Source organism: Porites lutea, chromosome 5 (genome assembly GCF_958299795.1).
Source record: "Porites lutea chromosome 5, jaPorLute2.1, whole genome shotgun sequence".
Classification (NCBI taxonomy): Eukaryota; Metazoa; Cnidaria; class Anthozoa; order Scleractinia; family Poritidae; genus Porites; species Porites lutea.
The window spans coordinates 1,744,809-1,769,916 of NC_133205.1; the positions used below are offsets into that span (position 1 = coordinate 1,744,809).

Genomic DNA, 25,108 nt, shown 5'->3' on the forward strand with positions numbered 1-25,108 from the left:
TTGTGAATTTTAAGCTTAGCTTTTTTATTGAATGTTTTGTTCGTATTTCAATTGTAGCTTTTTACCAATTTTAAATTTAGTTTTTGAATATTTATTTTTATTTCTAGGTATCTTTCATTTTACTGTATATAAGTCTAATTTGAACCAGAGAGATGTGATGAAAGTTTCCTAAGGGACAGACCATTAGAACAGTTATGGGGGGGGGGGGGGGGGGAATTCTCGAGCCGCAGGAATTTTTTTTCGTTATCAAATTCCTTGTATGAATTTTTTTTTAGGCCCTTACATAAATATTTTCTAGGATTAATTCGCGTGCAAGAATTTTTTTTCATTCAATTTTCCCTTGCGCGAATATTTTTTTTGTATTTCCCCCCCCCCATAAGTTTTCTAATGGTCTGTCCCTAATAAAATATTATTTCTATGATTATGATTATGGTGATGATGATGATTATTATTATTATCCGTGACGCTTCCCCGTTATTAAGGTAAGGTTTTAACGTGGCTGATGAAGGAAATGGTATCCTGTAGTTCTTTTCAAATCTAAGTCAGCGCTATAGTGACACTTCTAGTGTAGTTTGATGTTTACTCAGGTAATAAACTTGTACCTTTGGCAATATAATAGGAAAAAAGACTGAATACCATATTATCCTCACCAAGAACGCCTCTTACAATGAATTTCTCAAGTGGAGGTACTACACCATGCATTCAGAAACATTCTCTTTTTGCCCAGTGCGATACAATATTGTCTATATATTTCTTTGGCTAAAATCTGGATAGTCCCGAGCATTTTGAGAACATGGAGCTTCGCTGGTACCTCTCGAGTGCCCCTAAATAACTTAATTAGTAGTTCCCATGCAGACTTCCAAGAATAAATAAGTGGCGGGGCTTGTTTCACACCACTGTTGGGGGTTCCTTGGATGTTTTTAAGATTGGCAAACATTCCCACCTCACTTTAGTCTTCCTTGGAGTTATCGCTTGTTCGTTCATTGCCACTTCTTCACCTTCCATGGGTTCTTCGCCTTTTCTCGTTGATCTCCATCGACGCAGCAAAAGGATCACAACTCCGGTAGCAACAATAATAAATACAAGGCCACTCATGGCAGAAAATGGAACTACGTACCAGGCCGTTTTCTTTGCTATTTTTCCTACATGCACTGGAGAAAAGCAAAATTGTTCTCAATGTCAAAATTTGGAAAGCGTTCCAGCATTTCTTAGCTTAACTTGCGATCAGGTGTTTTTGTTTCCGGGGATAGCGAGAAACAAAAAGGGAAGAAGGACCGCCTGATCGCAGGTTAATCTTAGCTTTGCAATACACCCAATATAACGCAGTTTAGAAGATGAACAAACTAAAAACCAAAACAACCAGCTGGGGAGCAGGGCGGCGTTCATATAACCATTTAAACATTTTAGGGGTAGCAGCGATGGCGCCGTGGTGAGAGGACTTGTCTTCCACCAAAGTGGTCCGGGTTGGAGTGCCGGCCTGGACGCCATATGAAGGTTGAGTTTGTTGTTGGTTGTTTTCCCTGCTCTGAGAGATTTTTCTCCAGGTACTCCGGTTTCCCTCTCTTCTCAAAAGGGGACATTCCAAATCCCGATACGATCTGGAAAGTGTCGTTAATGTAGGTGGGGAAACTTAGAGGCCTACAGGCTTACCAGTTTATCTTGGAACCGTCAAGTGTCACCTTAACTAAGTCATTTAACATGAGATATGAGGAAACAGAGCGGGAATAAACAATATCTCGCCTTGCATGGCCTTTGTGTCTTTGCTCTGCAATAGCCATTCTGCGCTTTTTTTTTTCTTGATGTGCGTTCTAAGTTTTTGTGGTAATTAGAGAACTGAATTGTTTACCTCTTGAACAAACTGGAACAGTAGCATTCCATTGACCTTGCTCATCACAGAATACAGTGCTCTGCCCATCCATTTTATAACCTTCATCACAATAGAAGCTATATGTTGTCCCAAAAGTGGATCCACTGCCATTCATGTGTCCATGTTCAAGTGTCTGGTTTATTTCTGGACAATCTAGTAGTTTTGTTACAACATAGTATCAAAGTGGAAACCTCTGCAACACTAGCCTGCGTAGCTGGCGCACGGAAGTAATGTATATGGGCGCAAGGGAGAACGGGACGCTCGCGTGTCTCCCGCGCGCGCCCCGCTCTTTCTTGCCCCTGTTAGCTTAACACATTCCCTAGACAACAACGGTCACAGATAACTCTACAACTCAACTCATACAGGGAAAGAGATCTTTCAAACAGTGCCTAAATTAAAAGTTCATTGGATTCCCTATTTGACGGCGTTAATTAACGACTTTGATATGGATGGCGTGGTAAGGATATAAGAAGCATACTATACTCCACATTGGTTTACTTGTAGCGGACGGAAAGTCGTACGGTTACGAGCAGGGCGCCTTGGTTACGAGAAAACTAAACTTCTCGGATGGATAGATGACCAAATTTTCTTGGCCATGGCGCACTGCTATAAAATTTTTGCCGAACTATTGAGGGCGCGGTTACAAATGGAAAATCGCGTTTAATTTTAAATTTTTAAACGTTCCTTTTTTCTCAACATTTTCTCAAGAGCACTCTATCAGAACAGAAAGACGCGCGTGCGTAAGCCGTGTTTTAAATGTTATTACAGCTGGTTATGAAATTAGCGATTACCTACCTTTAAAACATGCGGGAACAGAACCATTCCACGTCCCCTTTTTGTTGCAAAACAAAGTGTTTGCCCCAAGAAGGGAGTAGTGCTTTTGGCAACTGAAATAGTAATAAGATCCTTCCACGGAGCCTGTACCACTAACCATTCCATTTGGCAAAGATAAAGGAAGGGTGGGACAATCTGAAGGAAGAAGAAAGTAACCATTCCAAAGTTTGGCAGAGATAAAAGAAGGGTGGGACAATCTGAAGTAAAAGGAAAGTACTATTAAATCAGCACAAAGGCAAAAAAACCTTTCACAACATATACGACAATAAAAAGGACGCCTGTGGATATAGAGTGATCGGTTTTTAGTATAACTAAGCACCTGTTGCTGGAAATCTTTGAATGGCTATACTTAACATAGCCACTCAACAGCGGCCAAAAGCTAGTAGAGTTTCAGGTCCTCAGCAAGCTTCAAAAAGATCAGCTCTAGGCCTTTTTTGGGACCACTATCGAATTTTTTGATATTTTGAGTTTCATGCTTCTGATTTTGGATTGAACGAGGATAAAGATTTAACGATCGAAATTTCATTAGCCGAGTAGACAGGAAATACGCAACGATGCAGGCATGCATTCTTGCCATACGTAGGGCATATTAACCTTTATTATGTATATTCCGGTTGTATGTATATTGGAACACAGAGCCCCATTAAAACAATCGATCTTACGAGCCGCGACATTAAAGAAGCATTTTTCGGGGAGTTTTTTTTCTTTTCACGAGAACTTTCATCAAAAAATAATATTCACGTAGAGGGCATCTAGTCGGTACAGCGGGAAACCGAATGAACCTTTTTATACGCAAATATCTCGTCTACGAGGACGAACTGCATTCGAGCCGGAAATGTAGGCGATTTCTTGGTGGTGGTGCGGTGATGGGGGAGAAAATCCAGAGGGATTATCCCTTACTACGCACCTTTCAAACAAATGGGAATACTTGCATTCCACCTCCCCTCTGCAGTGCAGTACAAGTTCTTTTCACCCATAAGAGAATATCCATACCCGCAGCTAAAGCTATAAAGAGAACCTTCCACTGATCCAGAGCCATTGATGAACCCTTGACTTATAGAAGAAGGCAGACTAGGACATTCTGAGGAAAGAAAAGTTTGCATCGTCACAATTGACAAGGTTGATGTCCACCAAAATGTCTCCCATTTGAGTTGTCTTATCACCTATATCTATCTTACTTTGTCCTTGTTTTGACCTCTGCGGTAACTAATCTACCAAACATAACTTCAACTTTCCATGACCGACAATTAAATTCTATGACTTTCAAGGCCTACAAAATGAAATTCTTAAACTTCATGACTTTCCAGGTTTTCCATGACCTGTACCAACCCTGATTAGCTGTTTAACAAGATGTTATTCACGAGATAGCGGCGTTGACTTGAAAAACAAGTAGAAAACAGACCTAACCTTTTAAGCAAACGGGAACACTAGCATTCCATTTCCCTTCTTCTGTACAGTACAAGAGTTCGTGACCAACGAGTGAATAACCATCTTGACACTTGAAAGTGTACAGCGAACCATGCAGGGCGCCTGAACCGTTGATGAAACCATTGGCTATCAACGAAGGAAGTTCTGGACACTCTACAAAAACATTACATTCTTGTCAAATTTGTTGCAGGTTTTCGTTCAACTAGTAAAGTTTGTATGTAGTCTTTAACAACTGTAAAATGATTCTCGCATCTTTCAGAGTTATTATTTAAACGAAACGTGCTACAGTGTTATGTTATCTTCATATCTTTTTACAGTCCACAGAGGGGCAGTTGGCTTGTGCCTGGTTTGTTTGCAAACTGCAAACAAAATCTAAAATAGATATAGTTTGTGGAGTTTGTTTGAGGATTTTGGACAGGCCATTAGGAGTTGTGTCTCGCAGAATAAGCCTTTCTTAGAAGATATCCAGTCATTCGTTCTACTAAGATTGAAATTGTTCTTTTAGCTAAAATTACCTATAGATATTTTCTATTATTGATTACTCTGACTAGTAAATATTGCGTAATACACGAAGCGTTTGATTATTTCTATGTCAAAAGACGCATTAGAAATGTATTAATTACTTATCAGTATTGCAATGATCGAATCAAATTCCAAAACGATGACTCTGTAAAGTACCTTTTAAACAAATGGGAATACTTGCATTCCACTTCCCCTCTCCGGTGCAGTACAAGTTCTTTTCCCCCACAAGAGAGTATCCTTGCTTGCAGTTAAAGCTATAAAGAGAACCTTCCACTGATCCAGAGCCATTGATGAACCCTTGTCTTATAGAAGAAGGCAGACTAGGACATTCTGAGGAAAGAGGAGTTTGCATCGTCACAATATGACAATGTAGGCGTTTTCTTGGTGGTGGTGGTGGTGGTGGTGGTGAGGTGATGGGGGAGAAAATCCAGAGGGATTATCCCTTACTACGCACCTTTTAAACAAATGGGAATACTTGCATTCCACCTCCCCTCTGCAGTGCAGTACAAGTTCTTTTCACCCATAAGAGAGTATCCATACTCGCAGCTAAAGCTATAAAGAGAACCTTCCACTGATCCAGAGCCATTGATGAACCCTTGACTAATAGAAGAAGGCAGACTAGGACATTCTGAGGAAAGAGGAGTTTGCATCGTCACAAGGTGAAAAGGTTGACGTCCACCAAATTGTCTGCCATTTGAGTTGTTTAATTACCTGTCTCTATCTTACTTTGTCCTTGTTTTCACCTCTGCGGTAATTAATCTACCGAACATTACTTCAACTTTCCATGACTTTCAAGGCCTACAAAATGAAATTCTTAAACTTCATGACTTTCCAGGTTTTTCATGACCTGTACGAACCCTGGTTAGCTGTTTAACAAGATGTTTTTCACGAGATAGCGGCATTGACTGGAAAAACAAGTAGAGAACAGACCTAACCTTTTAAGCAAACGGGAACACTAGCATTCCATTTCCCTTCTTCTGTACAGTACAGGAGTTCGTGACCAACGAGTGAATAACCATCTTGACACTTGAAAGTGTAAAGCGAACCATGCATGGCGCCTGAACCGTTGATGAAACCATTGGCTATCAACAAAGGAAGTTCTGGACACTCTACAAAAACGTTACATTCTTGTCAAATTTGTTGCAGGTTTTCGTTCAACTAGTAAGGTTTGTATGTCGTCTTTAACAACTGTAAGATCAGTGTTATTATTTAAACGAAACGTGCTACAGTGTTATGTTATCTTCATATCTTTTTACAGTCCATAGAGGGGCAGTTGGCTTGTGCCTAGTTTGTTTGCAAACTGCAAAAAAATCTAAAAATAGATATATTTTGTGGAGTTTGTTTTTGAGGATTTTGGACTGGCCATTAGGAGTTGTGTCTCACAGCCTTCCTTAGAAGATATCCAGTCATTCGTTCTACTAAGATTGAAATTGTTCTTTTCAGCATTATTAGCTAAAATTACCTGTTAGATATTTTCTATTATTAATTACTCTGACAAGTAAATATTGCGTACTACACGAAGCTTTTGATTATTTGTATGTCAAAAGACGAATTAAAAATTTGTTAATTACTTATCAGTATATTGCAATGATCGAATCAATTTCCAAAACGATAACTTTGTAATTACCTTTTAAACAAATGGGAATACTTGCATTCCATTCCCCCTCTGCGGTGCAGTACAAGTTCTTTTTACCAACAAGAGAGTATCCTTGCTTGCAGTTAAAGCTATAAAGAGAACCTTCCACTGATCCAGTGCCATTGACGAAACCATGTCTTATATACGGAGGAAGTGAAGGGCATTCTTAGAAGACATAAATGGTAGCAGGGATATTGATATTAATATTCCTATTTCCTCATGAATTTGCATGCTAATGCAAAGCCATGTGCTTAATCAACACTTATTTTCATCTGAAGAAACAAACTTAAAGCATAACTTGTTTGAGACAAATGTATTAACTGTGAGTGACTTAGTATGTATAGAGTTGTTTTTATAGCATTTCCTGGTTTGTTTTATACTTTATATTCTAGAATATTGTTTCCAAAACCTCACCATTTCTGTGGACAAAAAGTGAACTTTTGCAAGGTCCTCTGGGTCTAGCAAAGAAGAGCGAAAGTTTTTTTTATACCTATAAGACATTTGGGAGGAGGATTACTCCAAGCACCGGTATCCCTACAGACTAGCGTGTCATCACCAATAAGTGAATATCCCCTGCCACATGTGAAGTGATGTTGGGATCCTTCCAAATAGCCACTGCCGTTGACAAATCCATGTGCTATAGATGAAGGAAGGCTGGGACATTCTGTGACAAAAACATTCAGTATATTTGACTAAGTCACCAAATCTTATCGTTGCTAAACCATACCTAAAAGACCATCCTAGAGGTAAACTATGACTGCATTGCGTGTGTGTTATTGTGCTCTACTGCCCTGGATCGCCCCATGTAATGGAATCCAAGACAATCTTGGGTTCTGGATTCCATAACATGGTTTCCAGATTCCAGGTACTGGATTCCAGTCTTTGTCAGTAGAACTTGGATTCTGGATTCCAGCCGCTAGTGGGATTCCAATTCTTTAGCTGTATTCTGGATTCCAAAGCGCAGGATTCCGGATTCCACGGGTAAAAATTTCCCGAAATCCGGAATGCGGATTTATGGGCGACCTGGAATTAGTCTCCAACGCAGACGTTCTTAGGGCTTCTTTTAGGAACAGGAACGCGTGACAAAGTCCTGACAACGCGTCTGCGTGGAAGGCTACCCTGAAATCGACACTGTACAACGAATTGACAATCGCTCTCTGCATTTGTACTTTTTCTAATACTTTTATCAATTTAAGGTACATACGCCCATGGGATGAAACAAATCTAGACTTAGAAATTTATTTCTGGATGGCAGTCAACAGACGTATGGTAGCACTGGTTATAATAAAAGTAGGGCACCGCTGTCGAAATTCACGGAATTCGCTTAATATATATTCGGTTTGTGGAGGTCTCTATGAGAGTAATGATTGCATTTGCGCAAGGAATGTGATATAGTGTTTCAGGCCTCAAGCTGTACCCGATAATACTTGTAAAGGGAGTTCGCCCTTTTCATTTCTTCCCCCGAATAATTGTTGTAACCATGGAATCATTTCTTTTTACCTTTGAGACATTTAGGAACACTCCCATTCCACATGCCTTTCTCTGTGCAGTACAGAATATCTTCTCCCACGATGGAATACCCATTGAGGCAGCTAAATTTATAGAGAGAGCCGTAAATGTAGCCTGAACCTTTCACAATGCCATGTTCAATAGCTGAAGGGAGCTTAGGACACTCTGTGGAAAAAAAATCACAACTACGGTCAACCTCTTGAAGTTGATATCCCAGCGGAATGCCAGGAAGTTTCCGTTAATAAATCGCCCCGTGTAAGGGGATCTGTACTCCGGAATCCGGACGATACTTGGAATCCGGAATCCATGTTCCACCAATCTCTTACCCAGAGTCTTCAGGCTTTTTGGTCAGCGGCTGACCAAAGAGCCTGAAGACTCTGGGTACGAGATTGATGTTCCACTAACAAAGAATCCGGGAATTCAGTACCTGGAATCCAGAATCGATAGCGAGGAATCCAGAATCTAAGACTGTGTTGCATTCCCTTACATGGGGCGAAATAAACGTTGAACTAATCCTTTTTTGTAAATTAGAACAAGAATTAACAGCCTTGCCGGCTTACCTATCACACAGGTAGGTACAGAGCCATTCCATTTACCCTCGTCATTACAGAACAACGTGTTTCTTCCCACTAATGAGAATCCTTCATCGCAAGTAAAATAATGGTGACAACCTTCTACCGAACCAGTTCCATTACTGACACCATTTGGAATGGATGATGGAAGAAGAGGGCAATCTGAAAAGTAATGTACCAACATCACCGCAATGATAATAAGATCGGACTGTGATACTACACGCAACATGTGGTTATCTTCCCCCACGATGAAGCAAAACAAACGCACATTAAAAGATTGGCGAGAGATTTTTACAAGAAATGTGTTAAGCGTGGCGTAGTGTAGCGATAATTACGTTAAGCACTTAATTGAAAGATGTGTTTCTGATCTGTTGGACAATTCCCAGTGATGAACTGCACCAAAGGAAAATAAGACACTTTCAAAGTTCCCTTTGCATCAGGTATTAGCACCATGGACGCCGTGCTCGATACTAAATGCACGGCTGAATCAGAGAACGGCGATCTATTATGACAGGAATTTTTAAAGTTACCTTTTAGACACCTTGGAACGCTAGCATTCCATTTTCCATCGGCGCTGCAAAGCAACGTTTTAGACTGTCCAACAAGAGAGTACCCGGCCAAACAACTGAATCTGAACAGGGAGCCTTGTATCGAACCGCTGCCATAAACTTGGCCGTTTGGTATAAACGAAGGTAATTCTGGGCATTCTAAAGATAATAAATAAATAGATTAATTAATTAATAAATTTATTCATTTAAAAAAGAGGCTTAAGTTAGTAAGGACAAATCCCACATCCCACGTCCATACAATATTTAGACTGACAAATCCTCGCCATGTAAATTCATTTCAGTCTCTTACAATCTTAGAGTAACAGGATTCTTTAGTCCTTTAAAATCTTGTAAAGTGCTTTTTACGATTAAAACCTTTCTGTAAGGAGATCGATTGGCAACTAACAATTCCATTAGTGACAGCCAAGCGAGGCAACAGTCTTCAATTAATGCTTATTGGCAATCATCCATCCTCAACATTTTTAGTTGAGCCCAGTAAGTCTTAAATAACAACATAAGAGCTAAAAGCAAGCTGCCTACCGATGAAACAGGTCGGAAAAGAACCGTTCCAGATGCCTTGATCGGTGCAGTATAATGTTCCTGCCCCTACTAATGAGTATCCTTTCTTGCAACTAAAATGGTACTGCGATCCTTCCACTTTGCCCCTGCCACTGACGAATCCATTTGATAACGATAATGGAAGGGCTGGACATTCTTGAAATGAAGATAAAAAATAAAAGCAATTAAAATATTCACCGTAAAGTCATCTAGCTTCGTCTTTTCATTTTAAACTGACCATTTAATGATGTTACTAACCATATAATGGAAAAAGGTCAGTTTACAAGGACAATGTGTTGCTTCAACTAATATAGCAAACATTTTGCCCTCAATCAGTTTTTGTTGACAGAAACTATAAGTTATACAATAAGCATTGTTTGCAGAAATTGAATCGGTGGGGCTTGTATACCGAGGGACTTGGTGCTGATGATGATATTGGCATATTGGCTTCAAACACAACAACAAACCCATCAAGCATAAAAGCTATCCAAAAATAGTGTCTGCAATGCTAAGAAACATCCCACCTATATATGACAGCAAGAGCCATAATGGCCTTTGACAGCCTGCTCTTGATGACAGTTTGTATTTCATGGGCATCTAACGAGTGACAAGGCTAACTTTTGAGCTTAACCTAAAATGTGGATTCTGATATGGGGCTTCTGTACGAGAGTGCTTGTTATTGGAAGCTTTTTTCCGTTTCGAATTTAGCGGAGGCGGAGGGGACTTAAACTTGCATGGAGGAGCTTATTAAAAAAAGGGGCATATTTTCGGAATTTTACGGTATCATATATCCAGACCCTAGAGGGTTTAAAAGTCTTATCCAGGCTCCTGTGCATCGACTCAACATAACAAAAAAGAAAAGAAGACAAACCTCTCAAGCAAGAAGGAACGCTAGCGTTCCAGTCTCCATTTTCCCGGCAGTATAGAATTTCTGAACCGACGAGCGCGTAACCATCGTGACAGCTAAATCTGTAAACTACTCCTTCCACGTTGCCTGAACCGTACACAATGCCATTTGATAATGACGATGGAAGTACTGGACACTCTGTAAAAAAAACAAAGGACTTTTGGAGACTTCTGGGTCGGCGGTTATCGAGAAACAATCAGCATACTTACCCAGATTAGTTCCCTTGACAACTAATATGTATCGTGCACAGCCGTAGCCCATGATTAGAGCTGTAGTTGTGCTTTGGAGAGCTCATACTACAAACTATTAGGATTACTAACGTAAAAATCATTCTGTATTGTTTGTAATAATACAGTCAAACGTCCACGTTTGACCACCTCTCCTTTAAGCGACCATCTATCCAAAACACAAAAATGTTGGCAGTGAAAGCTTCATTGTTGGACCTCTCGCAAACCATCCTCGGAGACCCAGGGGCAGCTAGAGTTAGTCTAAACGGGCGGGAAAAAAGTGGCGCGAAGAAAAGTAAAGGACGGTTTTTCCCGCCAGTTTAGACCTTCCCTCGCCCCCACTATCTGCCCCTGGGTCTCCGAGGAGGCTCGCAAAACGACCACCTTTCGTAAGTGACCGCGACAAGACTGCGACTACTTTTTCTGGTCACTTTCTGATCTCTGAGCTCGCTGTATGTACGACGCTACTCATCGTTAACGAACAACTTGCAGTGAAAACGTGAAACTGCGTCAAAAAAAATATCTTTCAAAAAGTATGTCGCGGCCTCTACTCAAAAAAGTTTCCCTGTGGTTCTACCCTCGTAAATGACAAATAAATTTTGTTGGTCGCTTACAGGAGGTTCGATTGTTCGCAATATCGTGGCTCATGCTGACTGGATTTTCGTCCGTTTGTGTTAATTGGCTGTATATTAAAAGCAAATTACCAATACTGTACACAAAAATGTTTTGAAACCAAGACTAGCTAAGACGTATCTCACCAAAATCGTTATATAGCTTACTCAACCCACACTGTCAAAGTTTGTTACCTTTCAGGCATCTTGGCGATGTCCCATTCCAGGTTCCGTTTTCTATGCAGGTGATGGTATCATGACCAAATAGGACGTAACCATGATTGCAGATGAAGCGATAGGTTGAACGATAAACACGACCATTTCCTTCGACGCGACCATTTGTCGGGTTGCCGTACTCAAAAGGGGAACACTCTGCGTAAGAAAAAAAATCACACGTCGGCATTTAGTATGAGTTTTTGCTGTTGTCGCTGTTATTGTTGATATTGTTGTTGAGTTATTTTCGATAGCTTGCGTGACAGAAGCCCAAACGGGAGGGGAGGGGAGGGGAGGGGAGGGGGAGAAAAGCTCGAAAGGGAAAAGGGAGAGATCTAGAATCACGTTTACGTCAACTGAACCACGTGACCAAGTTTTCTGTTAACTTTTCAGTTACAGCTCATTACATCTACTCAAAAATAAGAAGTTTCATGCAGTGTTCACCCATAAGAGTAACTGTCCAGATTTTTTTTAGGACTAACTGTTTACTTAAGTTTGCTCTTTGCCGTAGACATAAGCTAAAATTCTCTATTCTCAGTTGCGGTATATTCTAACGACTGGATCCCCTAGGCACCGTTTCTTTTTACCTGAAAGCCACAAATTGGACGCAATTTCTACGAGCGGTAGGGTTGTTGAATTCGTCCAATCGATAGAAGTGGAAATATTTCTTACCTTTCGGAAGGCAGTTTGGGGTTGTTCCATTGTAGACACCGTCTTTGCAAGTCACGTGATTCGATCCGTTCATGACGAATCCTCTATTGCAGGTAAATTTGTAATCAATGCCATTCTCAGTGTCATTTCTCAGTACAATGCCATTTGTGAGTTCAGAGTCCAAAGGCACGCAAGCTAAGAAAGGAACAACGTTACTTGATTCTTTACAGACTTTGTAGTGCGAAAAAGGGTTTCGGTGTTTGTGCCGGTCTTTTGATTTGCGCATCTCGAGGCAAAACAGGACAAGTTTTGTTAGGTTGCTCTTAAGGCAGCATCTAATTGAGTTCGCGTAAAGGATCGACATTATGATTGGATGTAATTAAAAGCGAAACATGGTTTACATGTGTTGACTGACCAGCGAATAACCATAGTGAGAAGAAAATATATTATCATTAATTGCAAGCAACAAAGGCTAACTGGCAGCATTTTAAACAAAAGGGAGTGAGTAGATGTAAAAGATGTTTAAAGTACAATCTTGACGAAGCCACAAAACGAATCTCCGAAAGTGAGTGTTTTTATATAATTCCTACCTCCTTAATTGGGGTTCTAAGTGATAAAATAAACATTTAAAATCTCGCTTCTGGTTAAGTCAGCCGGCGCCTATGATGTGCTCAGAGGTCCCAGAACAGACCCTTCCACGATTTTTTCAACTTCTGATAGGGACCAGTTAAGGAATATCTATAACCACTGCCAGATTCGGAGTGTCTCTAAATTAGTAAACTTGCCAAGTTTGCATGAAAGTATTACTGAAAATTTAAAGCGAGCGACGATAAACCTTCGCAAAGTCGCGTTTTGAACCGTCGAGTTAGGGTCAACTTTATATCATACAAAAGTTTGTAAAATTTCGTGACTTTGCGGGGTTAAATCTTCGTAAGAGTTCAACAGATCACTCTCAAACTCGGCAACGTTACTACTTTTAAGGCGCATTTTTTCAGCGGTGTGGACGGATTTTAGGCAACTGATTTATGTAAAAATTTGAAAAAAAAAATGGAATGGCGGGTCTATTATCGTAAAACATTCAATATGCCCTACCTGGTTTAACAGTATCATTGATAACAGCGACAAACTGCTCCACAGTTTCTTTACTGGCCTTTCCAATCGTCACCTTCTTAGTTGTGTAAATATCAAACATGCACTGCTCACTGTCCCCGCAAACCTCTTTGGCCTCTTCTTCCAGAGATTTGTCTTCAAAAACCAGTTCTTGACTGTCCGGAAATATCGGCGTGTAGTCAGGGTGGAAATAACTTCCATGGTTTTTGCCTTGTTGATAGGTAAACAGGGATTCGTCTTCTGTCGTCACCCCTTCAAAAAAAAAGCCCCTTAAGAGATGAAGTAACAAATTCTCAGTTTTGCATATTACTCTCTCACACATAATCCTCTGTTTAACCCAACGCTCGAAGTGACTTATCTAAGAAATGCAAACGCCAGTGTGATTACAATGAAGGGTACCATAAGGAGCCCTATACGGAGGTCCACACCAGCGTTCAGGATGCATGCCTTATAATAAATAACCTGGTTTATCGTCAAGTGAATTGATTACAATGATGATCGATAATGTTGACGTTGATGATGATGATGATGATAATGATGATGACGTTTGGTGATGACGATGATAACGACGACAATGACTTTGATGATGATGATGATGATGATGATGATAATGGTGATAATGAGTACCACACTTAGTCTTACTTAAGGTTTAGTTCTCTGCAGCTTTTCCTCTGCTACATTTCACATTTCTGAGCTTAATACAGCGTTTGCATCAAATTTGAATTGTCTGCATTGCATTGCTTTTTGCTCCACAAAATACGCGTCGTTCCAAAATGATGTGATATTTAGTTATTCTTTTGTTCCTATGAAAATTAACCCACAATGCCTCCGATCGACTTGTGCTGACGAACGGACCAAGATATCTAGACCATTCAATAAATTTGTCCTTTAGTGCAAGCCATTTTTGAATAAGGTGTACTTACATGCTATGGTGATGCAAAAACGGACTTTTTTGCGAATGACGTGAAGAAGTTATTTCAGAGAATTTTGAGGACAGAATACTTACATAGCTGTCCAAAATTCCTGTGAATCTCTTCAAGGCTAGAGTTCGTTTCCAGAAACGTTCCATCGGGTCTAAGATATTCCGATTCTTGACTGTCGTCCCAGTAACCTAGAAGTCCACTTGTGTTACCTGACATTAAATTGAGTCAAATTTTATTTTCCTTTCTAAAACTTACTTACTTAATATGAAAGCTGGTGAAATGTTAAGTTTCATTTTAATATTCATTTATTTTATTCACCTTACTTTCTCTTTGTAAAAAGTACAGAGACAAAACAAAAAACCATTAAGTTTCTCCCAAGAAAGGAATCGATAAAGACAAATAGTTTTGTTTATTTTTTGTTTGTTCTTTTTTAAAAGAATGGGAACGGATTCTTTTGAGAGCCGAGAAAGTAGCGTACCTTTAAACATAGTCGGAACTAACGTCACGAGACCAAGCAGTTCTGTTTGTCCTTCTACAGTTACCGAGATCCCGGAATGAAAGATAGCGGAATACTTGGATGTGTTGACGTACTTCAGCACGGATACTCCGTTGAATTCCAAAAAGGATAATTCATCAAAATCGACCATTTCTCCATTCACCAGGACATCTACCAGTCCACGCCCATTTAAGTGAATCTACGTAAAAGTGACAGAGGAGGAGTGAATATCTTCCCACAATGCATTGCGATTCAAAGTAATATATCAAGATTTTCGTGACGTCATCATTCAGCTCAGACGCTTGAGCAAGACAGAACAACATGGCGGTGTGAGAGAGCGTAAATAGGCTGTTAGAAAGTCGCAGCTATCACGTCGCGATGAGTGAATAGTTTCAAAATTTTCCAAAAATGTTCAATCTTAGATCTTTACATTGACAGGCATTTCCTTGAGTCATCTTTCAGGGAATTTTCGTTTGCTACAGGCTAAGGCCGGTTAAGTGCTATTCCTAGTCCTAGCTTTTTACGATTCCATTTTGGTTTTTCGAAGAAAATAAAAAAGAAACCTGGAGATGAGAGAAATGAATAAAATCTTTAGCCGGCCAACTTGATCTCCTTAGTATTTTGAGTAATTTACTCACGATGCAGTGCATAGAATAAGTACTGATTATAACTATCGGTTACTGTAAAAGTCTGCTGGTATTTCTTTAAAAATGTGTTCTTTAGCAAGGACAAAGCTATGAAAGCTGGTTGAGGGAAACCGAATGCCAAGTTAAACTGCAGACTGAGGGAGGTCAAAAGAGAAAGTCAATGTCCTCAGCACTGGAGACGGACCCAAACTGATCTGTTCTCAGTCTAGAATTGATTAATCTCTGACCTGAACAGTATCTGATCCAGATTCTTTGCCCGCAAACGCCGTATAAACAGTAGCATCTGTTTTTGTTCCATCGTCGTCAATCAGAGGCTCCATTCGTCCCTGTAGTGTAAAGTTTACCCCTCTAACCTTTAAAATAAAGTACTCGCCGTAGCCATTGAATGTGAAGGGAGTGCCGTCTAGGGTCACCATATGCGGGTCACCAAAACCAGTGGCTACAGCGTTAAAAAGATACCATTTGTGAGTGATACTTTTTATCATTGCAGAGTCCTTATCAATTTGGGATTAAAAAAAATAACTTCAAATAAAATAAAAACCTCAAAATAGGGTTGACTGGGATTGGAACTCGTGATTCTCGTTGTAACTGAACCCAACGATTTGACTTCCGTTTGACTCACCGAGGAAGCCTTCTATTTGTCAAAAGTTTCGGTTCAACCGATTAAACAGCCAATCGAAAGTTTGCATACTTGATAAAATCCCTGAAAGGAGCAGGTGATTTTCATGACCTTCGGTATTACTCAGCTTTTCCCTTTGAAAATAAAAGGCTTGTAAAATGTTTTCGAAAAGAAAACAACGCATCACATAACAAACACAAAAAACCAAAACAGATGGCTTTGGAACTTCGCAACACAACACAAAGTCATTTTGTTGGCTAGAGCATTTCACTCGAGGTTTTCATAAGCCGACGAGGATGTCAGTTTGCTAAGGAAAGCGAGGTCCTGTGTCTGAATGGAAAACTACTTGAACTTGGGATAGTGTTTTGCTATGGTACATTGCTCTTTAATTTACATAGGAGTTTTTTTCCCCATTTGTGAGAGTAAATGGAATGTTACTTCCTGGAGTTGGCTCACATACCAGGTCTTGGTGCTTGGTACTTTGACCCGTCATCCGACGGCCGCTTCTCATAATACTTGTCGCAACTATCAGACAACCGACAACAATCCTGGTATGGCACTAAATCATGGAAAAAGTGTGATATCACAGGCAGACCAGCATTTGGATGGACTCGATCAAGGGAGCCTGCATTTGGTTTACCCATCATTAAGTTACCAAAGCTGTTATAGCAACACTGCTGACCAGCACCTTTTGCGCTAAAAAGGAACAGAAGAATGTACCACTGAGTGTAGAGAACAGAAGATGAGAGGACGAAAAAATCTTTAATGGCAACATAAACGGAGAGGAATAAAATCTAATCTAAGAAAAAAGGAAGGTAAAAAACAAAACAAAACAAAGGAAAACAAATTTAACAACTTTCTTCGTTATCAGTTAAGATTTTAAAACACTTTCTCCGGCGTTAGCTTTTTCGTTGACAATCTTTCACCAGTTCCGTATCCAGGATTGATTAGCGCCGGCGCTTTATATGTGAACAAACACGAACAATTTCATATTGCAGTTTACTAATATGTTAACTTTGCAGTTCATGTTTCAAGAAACTGGAAAGGTTACTGATCTCTTAACGAATTACCTTGGATTGACCATTTTAAAGCAATGAACGGCACCTTCGTGGAAGCGAGAGCAGCCATCCCGATTGGACGGGTTGCACTCTTCATCGGACATGAAACGCCCGCGATCAGCCATAGCCTGGGTTATACTCCTAGGACAGGGTTGCATACTGGGATCGTCTGTAGACAGAAATACGGAAGGAGTAAAAGAATCTCTTTCATCACATGCCCCCCCTCCATTCTTTCGCCTTTTTTGGGCGGGGGGGGAGGGGGGTGGTTCCGAATACTATCGAAGCGCCACAAAAACTAACATAAAATTTTAAGTTAAGCAACATCCAGTATAAATTGTAAGATGATTAAGGTCAAACCGAGTTTTTCCTTGGAGCAGATTGTCAAATTTGCACGCAGCAAACGAGCAGATAGTGGACGAGGGAATTAAGAAAAAGCCACATTTGTGATGCATACTCTCTCTTGAGCACCAAATGTTGCATGTAGTTCGTCTTGAGGTTCCAAACTAGTCCAAAGGGTCGCCGCCAAATTGACGACAATCATTACTCATATTTGATCGTCAAGAAATAGTGGAAGGTACCTTTGAATTCGCCGGGGTTAGGTTCTTTCTGATGCCATATTTTGCACCTCTCATCTGCCCAAGGTGCATTTCTCCAAGCAAACAATTCACTCCACACCCACTGAGCCTGAGAAACATTGTTTGTACCGTCTTTCCTTGATATCCGAACCAGGTTAACATAACGATCTTCGATGTTTCTGAAACAAAAAGAGGAAGGAGAACTATGTCACTTCGCGAGATTTCTCCAAAAAAGGATGTCTTGCTGCTCTGTTGCAAGGGCTAGGCCACGAAAAAAAAAACAGAAGCCTGCCTTCTCCCTTTTTCTTGGTGACGCCGTTGGTGGGAGTTAGCGTCTTACGTTTTTTTCTCAGCACAAAAAACTCATCTGAAAGGTGCGGAAGAGCATGACGTCATCAAAACAGGTGAGAATATTAGCTCAGATAAGTGCTGGGACATGACTTTTCCGGAGATGGGATGCTAAAGGAGCCCCTGGAGCTAGTTACTGAGAAAACATGCAGGTAATTACATTTGAAAGAAATTACTTGATAAAGTGCCAAGTTGGCACCTGGAATTCGAAACCTGAAAAAATATATTCGAACCTCCATGTGCGTTCACCTCTCGTAAGTGACCGCAACCACTTTTCAGGATGATGGTTTTGGAATTTTTTCGTTTTTCAACCTCTTTTAAGCAACCATCTGATACAATGGTCGTATGTTCTTTGTGTTAAGTGCTGTATGTACTACGCTGCTCACATTATGAGAAGTACTGTTAGAAACAACATGGATTTACATATATTGTATCCTAGAAATTGCATGCAATACATTCTCTCCAATGTAGATGTGTCGGGACTTCTCCTCCGTCGTAAAAGACCTTGCACAGTTTAAAAAAAACGTAATTAGATAGATCTCCATGGCGACCTCCCTTACCCATCTCCCTCGCCTTGTGTGACGACAAACTGACTGTGACCAGTATTCAACTGCGAGTCCACTACAGTGTGAAAACTATCCAGCTCTGGGACGCTATCTTCGCCCATTTTATAACGCGCTAAATCGATTGAGACTTGATCGTCATTGCCTCCGATGGTGCCGGAATCCCAGCTGATATCTACCGAAGAATCCTCTTGCCATAGATCACCGTCCTCCCGCTGGACATCAGGAATATTACGATTGATGGGTACTGAAACAGAGGGAAATGATGGAAGAGGAGATACTTGGAAGTCTTTCACTCAATGACTGCTACTAGAAAATTCAATGTCAAATCAAGCAGGGAAGGGGGTACTCTCTTGATGACCTGTACGGGAAGGCTCCACCCGTAGGGGTACCTTTTTCAGGCTTCAAGTTTATGAAAGAGTAGGGATGTCACTTGTCCAAGTATATGAAAGGTTGTTAGGGTATCATAATGGTCAAAAAAATGAATATGTTAGCCAAAAGGGCTAACATATGCTTTTTACGGCCGTGGAAAAGTCGAGAAAGCATTCTGGTTTTGTGATTTGTTCATATTTTATAGGCAGTGTACTCTAGCAGTTAAATGAATGCAAAGTTCTAAAAGAGGTATGTGAAACGGGTACATTTGTCAATAGAAGGCACAGGAAAGGATTGTTTGCAAAAACGGGAATGAACCTCGCCGCGGATCCTCCCCATAAAAAAAAAAAAACTTTATTGTTCCCCTCCACACCTGTGGTGTCAACCTGGAGGCTAGGCCACGCTGGATCCAGTCAACCCAGTCTCCATTCATTACCGTAAGTCAGCAAAGAATAAAACGACAAATACCTGAAGTGTAAACTCCGTTGTAATCAAAGGAATTCCCACCATCCACAGACAATTTGATGGGTACTCTTCCAGTCTTGTTTAGAACAGGCACGGTAACAGAAGACTGAATTTCGGTTCCAAACGTTGCATTGATATTGACGTTGCCGTCAAACTGCACAACTATGTTGTCATTCTGTTTGAAACAAGGTCCACTCATTTTCAAGTTTGTTCCTCCCAGCATTATCCCAGATCGAGGAGAAATGGTCAGAGAACCTATTGGTGTAAATAAAGGTAGTAATAAGATAACAATAAACAGGGTTTTAAGAAATGGAGTATACTGAGTATATAAAATGGTAGGCTCAATTACCAGCCCCTGTTCGGGAAAATGATCAAAGACCGGACCTGGGAGAAGGCGGAAATCGAGCCTAATAAATGGTCTCTTGCCTAGAATATCGACATCAATACAAGAAGCGTCGGTTTCTGGTAAGTGTGCTTCAAGAAATAGACCGTGAGTGGTCGTCCTTCCTTCCTCAGGGCTCGCGCGGCGAGTGAAATAGTAAAACTATGCAAATTAATGACAAAAGGAGGAGATATTGGGGCGGAGAGAGGAAAAAGGTCTCCTCTCAGGCTTCCGCGCTCGTTCCTCGCCCGCTCGCCCCTCACGCTTGCTCTCGATCTACAATGGTTCAAAACAAAAATAAAAGACGCTCGCAGTATACCCAAGAAAGGACTTATCACCCTAAAAAATAGTTCCTTGTGGTAGATCAATCCCTCTAAGAGAAATATCCAAGCACTGTGCGATGTATTAAGAAAGCTTCACCTTTAGTATTGCATCCTCCAGCTTCAACACTAGCCTCATCAGTTCGGAATATCCACTGTCCTGGAAGAGCCACGTTTGAAGTGGATGGGAGATTGAGAATGTCGTTGGTTCTTGAGCCATTTATCTGAAAGAATCTAATCCCATCTCCAGCATTGAAGCCTGCCTGTGATGAAAAAGTTGAAAACCTAAGCTGCATGGATTATTAATTCAAGAGAATATTCGCACACGTTGTCTTTAATACCGGATCCGCACGGTTACGCCATGCATTTGCACCAAACGCAAGGAAAATTGTCACTGGTGTTAGTGGTACAGCTGATGTTAAGACTTTGTAATCGGTTTACAATATACTATCTTCGTGCACAGCCTGCTGTCACAAACTCTAAGGACCACCTTAAGAGATGCCTATTACAACGTCACTTTCTTGCGTCATATTTCAACGTAAACAACGATTTCCAGATTCCTGCCTGAAATTACCTCAACACAAGCGATTTTCTGGAAATTCCTCATCAATTTCGCAGCTAATACTTTCAGCTAACAAACGCGAAAACCAAATCAAAGAAAGACTATGGTCGACACAACTCCTCCGCGAAGTAGGACGCAAAACATTAGGTTATGTTTTCTTGTCTCGATTTCCGCTGTTATTTTAAAAAGGTAATGCTCAAACTCACAGCCATTTCCCCCCGTGATCTTGGGGAGTCCTTAAGAAGAAGAAGAAGAAGCGCCTTTATTTACCATACATTTCACCAGTCCGTATTTTATAGTCTGTATTTTATACCCAGTCCGCAGTCCGTAGTGCGCAGTCCGTGTTTTATACTGACCGCCATAAATTCATTCATACACATAACCTACTACGTACAGTACTACAAGGTAGGGGATCAAGCCAGCGTCGAAGTTGAAGGAGTCGAAGAGCAAATGCTCATCTTCTTGTCAAGTTTAACGCCTGGACGGGTCAAAGGGTTTTGAATCGTACTAATTTGAAAGATTCCTGCCTGTCTTAAATTTGGTAAGACCTCTATCCTAACCGTGCTGTAGCGCACGATGCACGCTTGCAGCGAGGAATTTGATGCTACCGAACTTCGGCGAGCGCGTGCTTCTTTGGAAATGATAGATCTTCGCGTTCTCGAGTTCGGACCCGATTAATTACGAAGTGCGTCTACTACGAGTGAGTGAGTGACTCATTTGCATATCTTAGTCCCCACTAATGTCGTGTTCCATTTACGTTTCTCGTAGTTTGTACCAGTTCCAGGTCTACGGTCGGGCACCGCCACGTACCGGGGTTTACGACCAAATGGAACAACTTTTTACCAATCGGAAATTCCACTTTTGCTACCACCGAAATTTCCGGGTTTTTTTCGTAAATGGAAAGCGCCCTTAGCTTCGTCTGAAGTGCCGGTTACAAACACCCGCGTATGAGCAAAAACGAATACTGGGGACGAGGAGGGAGGACATAGTTTTCTCACCTGGGCAGGTGTGCCACCCAAACCTTCAGAATTTCCGCCGCTTGCTGTACCAGTTGTCCACATTATCAGATTGTAATTAAATATTGCAAAGGAATGGCGTCCATTTGTAACCAAAATCGTTTGAAAGGTGTTAACCTAAAACAGAAGACAAAACAGGTATCTCCAGGTTACGCCCAATTTCACGAAAATGCGTTTAAATACTAAAACGGCTTTCTGGAGCATTTTCACTCACGTGTCCAGCGCCTATGCAAAGTTATTGGAACAAAAGAAAGTGTTTACATAAGAAAAGAGCTCAACTCCCACGGGAATGTTTTGGAACACCAATATGGCCGCCGTGATGTCATATGCATGAAAACGCTCTATAAGCGTGTCCCAGTGAAAACTCTTGTTCATCTGCGTCACAGGGTCCAGAGGAGTTTCGTGTGAATAAATGAATTACTTATTTAAAGTCTCACCTTGAAAAATGTCTATACATGTCGCTTAGCACGATTAATTAGCCCAATGGGATCTTTATAGAAATCTACCGTAAACGATTTCTTCGCTTCTTATCTGACCCAGATCGACTTTTGAAAATAAATAACCGCAAGCCATATCCTCGCTGGCGCATGGCACGTCGCCCGAAGGGCGACCGAGGCACGAAGTTTATTTTATTTATTTATTTTATACTGTAAGCCGATCTTGCGAGCCCTCAGTCTCTTGGTTTGCGGTCTATAGAATGTGTAACGAAACTGTAACGCGATCAAAATAACCCATTTTTTCAGAGGTTTTCGACGAGTTTTGGTGTTCTAACGACAAACACATCTCCTCTGGACCCTGTGTCTGCGTGAGATAAATTGTAAGTTGCAAAGCTTGTTAGTCGATATTTGCGTAACCACGTCGGGCACACCACTATCTTGGAGCCTGGAACAGACTAGCTCATTTCTTGTGGGAAGACTCTTCAATACATAAGACCTCAAGTAGTGTAACCGACCATACCTTACTCTGCATGCCCCCACTAGCTCCGTAGAAGGCAACTCTGTCCCAGGTTACAATAAAAATCCACGTTGCCGTAAACTTTTGATGAATTACGAACGCCCGGCGAATATCAGCAGTCGCTCGCTGCAACAGCAACGTATCTGTACTCTCCCGATAGGAGACAGTCCCTCCTTTTCTTGTGTCCACATCGCCCCAGAATGGTGAGATGAGGCGTCGCTGATCCCCCAGAGGGAAGGGATCTGGGGTGAATTGACTTACTGCTACTAAAAATGACACTACCCCATTAGTGTTCACCTGAAGAACAAACAGAGGAGAGATTCAATTCAAGACCAAAGACACTGATGTATTCCCATACCATAAACTGCTTGCAGCTTATAAGCCCTAGGACCACTTAAAAACGGAATAGAAAAAGCCCTAATTCGAAACAAGCTATAGCAATGTTGATCACAGTGGCGGATCCAGGGGAGCCCCCCCCCCCCCATTTTTAGACCAAACTGAGGCCCGAAGGGCCCAAAAAAAATTGTTTTGGAGACCGCCCCCCTTTTTTCCAAGGGTCTGGATGACCACCCCCCCGCCCCCCCTCATCCCCCTTATCTCAATACGTTTTTCACTCACTGTTTTTCTTTTCATTAAGCTGCACTGAAAACGTCATAATTTGGATGGGTCTTAAATCCGGGGGGGCCGGTCTTAAATCCCGGGTGGCGAGGGGGCATACAATATGAGATGTATACTTTTTCGTTTACAGGTGCCAATGACTTGGGGGGTGGGGGGCTTATAACTGGGTGAACTTATAAGCGGCGGTTTATGGAAAATTTTCTGCTAGTTTTGACAAAAAAATGTTTGAATAGAAAAAAGCCCACTCGAGACGCAAAATAAAGACTTTTGCCTACACCAGTCTCATATAAAACGGCCATTACTTACTTTCGACTTCTTATTGAGTGTATCACCAAACTACGTTTTATAAGGCGCCATTTGTTAGTACGTTTAAACAAGTTTTTTTAGAGCTTTTTATGGATCACAAATTAGAAATGCTGTATTTTTCCGCGAAGCTAATCCAGTGTTGGGTCACGTGTACAAATGAAAGTGGCAATACCTATGAATTCCTATCTACGATATTATGCAGTTGAATTAATCCATTTGATCACGCTACCTCTAAACACACAGTATACCGTGTCATTTATGTGACATGCGCTGTAAGATAATCAACTTAAAAACCAGTGGTGTGCAAAAAAATGTCTTAATTCTGTGAAAATTATGGCATGAATAAATCAAGTGAAATATAAAAAACGTGACCTCTCTTCGACAAAAACATCATTACATATGCAAGACCTATCGTTCGTTCAAAAATTGTTCTAACAACGACCTTGTAAGGTAGTTACGTCTGCTAGTCGTTTTCTAGAACATAGTTTTGGGTATCTCATAAGCCATGGTAATCACGTACACAATAAGTAATTTTTCGGTGTAAGCAACTTATGCTAATCGTCTACATTTTGCATGAGGCGCAGCACAAGATACTCTTTTAGTTAATGTTTTTTTTTCCGCTTTCGGTTATAGATTGATGGAATAAACTAAAAATTCAAAGTTTTAACATAATCCAGGGATGCTAAGGAAGTAAAAAGAATATGCATCTAACTCTGTGAATGATGCTTAAAAACCAAACTTTAAATAAAAAAATCAATCAACAAACAAAGATCGTGATTTATAGCTCGAATCGTCACGCTTACAATCGGAGACTCAGAGGTTCAGGGGGTGAAGCTACAGCTGAAGCTAGGCTTCAATGTAAAAAATTACTTAAATCAGCAAATTAAAGAGACAACAGTACTTACGAAAAGTGAATCATGGTTCCGATCGAAATACGGAAAGAGAATAGAAATCGGTATTTCTCCAGAACTACCATCATCATTTGCCGGAAGTTCAGTGTCGCCATTGCCTACTCCATAAGGATAAAACTCGCTCATGGAAAGTGAAGAACAAGCAGTTATGAGCTGAACAATGCCCACGAACAACTTTAAATGCTGCAAAAGCATCTCTCGCATGTCTGAAGAACGCCGTGAAAATCAATCAAGAGATAATTATTCTGAGCTGTCTGGACCTCTCGATATTTATTCAAACCACAAGCTATCACAATAAATCACGTCTTAAGTGCGGATTATTTTAGACTATGACCAGTTTCCGTTAAAGCATGGACCAGCATGCGTTACAGCAGTCGACAGCTGGAAAAGTTACAACAAAAACAGGAACAATTTTACCCAGTACCCTGGGTGCCTGAGGTTTTTTTTTCTTTCATTTCTTTCTTTCAGTTTGTGATTCATGATGGTTTGAAGAAGACCGCCAGGAAAAAAAAAAAAAATTCTGGAACGTTGCCGAACGGTTATTTTATCGTACATGTAGTTACTTTGAGAACGGACCTCTGGCGATAGGGTTGAACAATTTGAAAAAACAGCCCAAAAGGCAGCATCACATTTGATCCTTCCTTGGGATTTCCTTGAAAGCTCAGCCCGAGAGGGGTTCCTTTTTCGTGTTAGAGGTCTGTGACGGGTAGGGATTTCACGAGCTGAGGTATAGACTGTCGTTCTGTTGGTACTACAGTTTACAGAGTACCTCTAAGACAC

The 25,108-nt window shown here is 40.9% G+C and overlaps 1 protein-coding gene across 8 annotated transcripts; it reads right to left on the bottom strand.

Annotated features, from left to right (window-relative positions):
- On the bottom strand, positions 1-24,615 carry LOC140938980 (sushi, von Willebrand factor type A, EGF and pentraxin domain-containing protein 1-like). Of its 8 annotated transcripts, XM_073388528.1 has the most exons (29): positions 24,323-24,614; positions 22,497-22,790; positions 20,062-20,224; positions 19,263-19,514; positions 18,420-18,669; positions 17,515-17,690; positions 16,949-17,105; positions 16,339-16,574; positions 15,487-15,698; positions 14,595-14,811; positions 14,200-14,325; positions 13,176-13,445; positions 12,105-12,278; positions 11,415-11,591; positions 10,346-10,519; positions 9,457-9,630; positions 8,899-9,075; positions 8,357-8,530; positions 7,788-7,961; positions 6,778-6,951; positions 6,279-6,452; positions 5,587-5,760; positions 5,106-5,279; positions 4,808-4,981; positions 4,109-4,282; positions 3,609-3,782; positions 2,663-2,836; positions 1,847-2,020; positions 1-1,151 (listed from the first exon to the last, which is right to left on the bottom strand). In XM_073388528.1, the coding sequence occupies exons 1-29, from the start codon at positions 24,530-24,532 to the stop codon at positions 889-891; spliced, it is 5,616 nt and encodes a 1,871-aa protein (XP_073244629.1). In that variant the 5' UTR covers positions 24,533-24,614; the 3' UTR covers positions 1-888. The 8 variants fall into 8 exon arrangements, with proteins under 8 accessions (XP_073244629.1, XP_073244634.1, XP_073244633.1 ...); XM_073388533.1 differs by lacking the exon at positions 4,109-4,282 and having other exon boundaries at positions 24,323-24,615; XM_073388532.1 differs by lacking the exon at positions 12,105-12,278.
- Between the last annotated feature and the right edge of the window lie 493 nt (positions 24,616-25,108).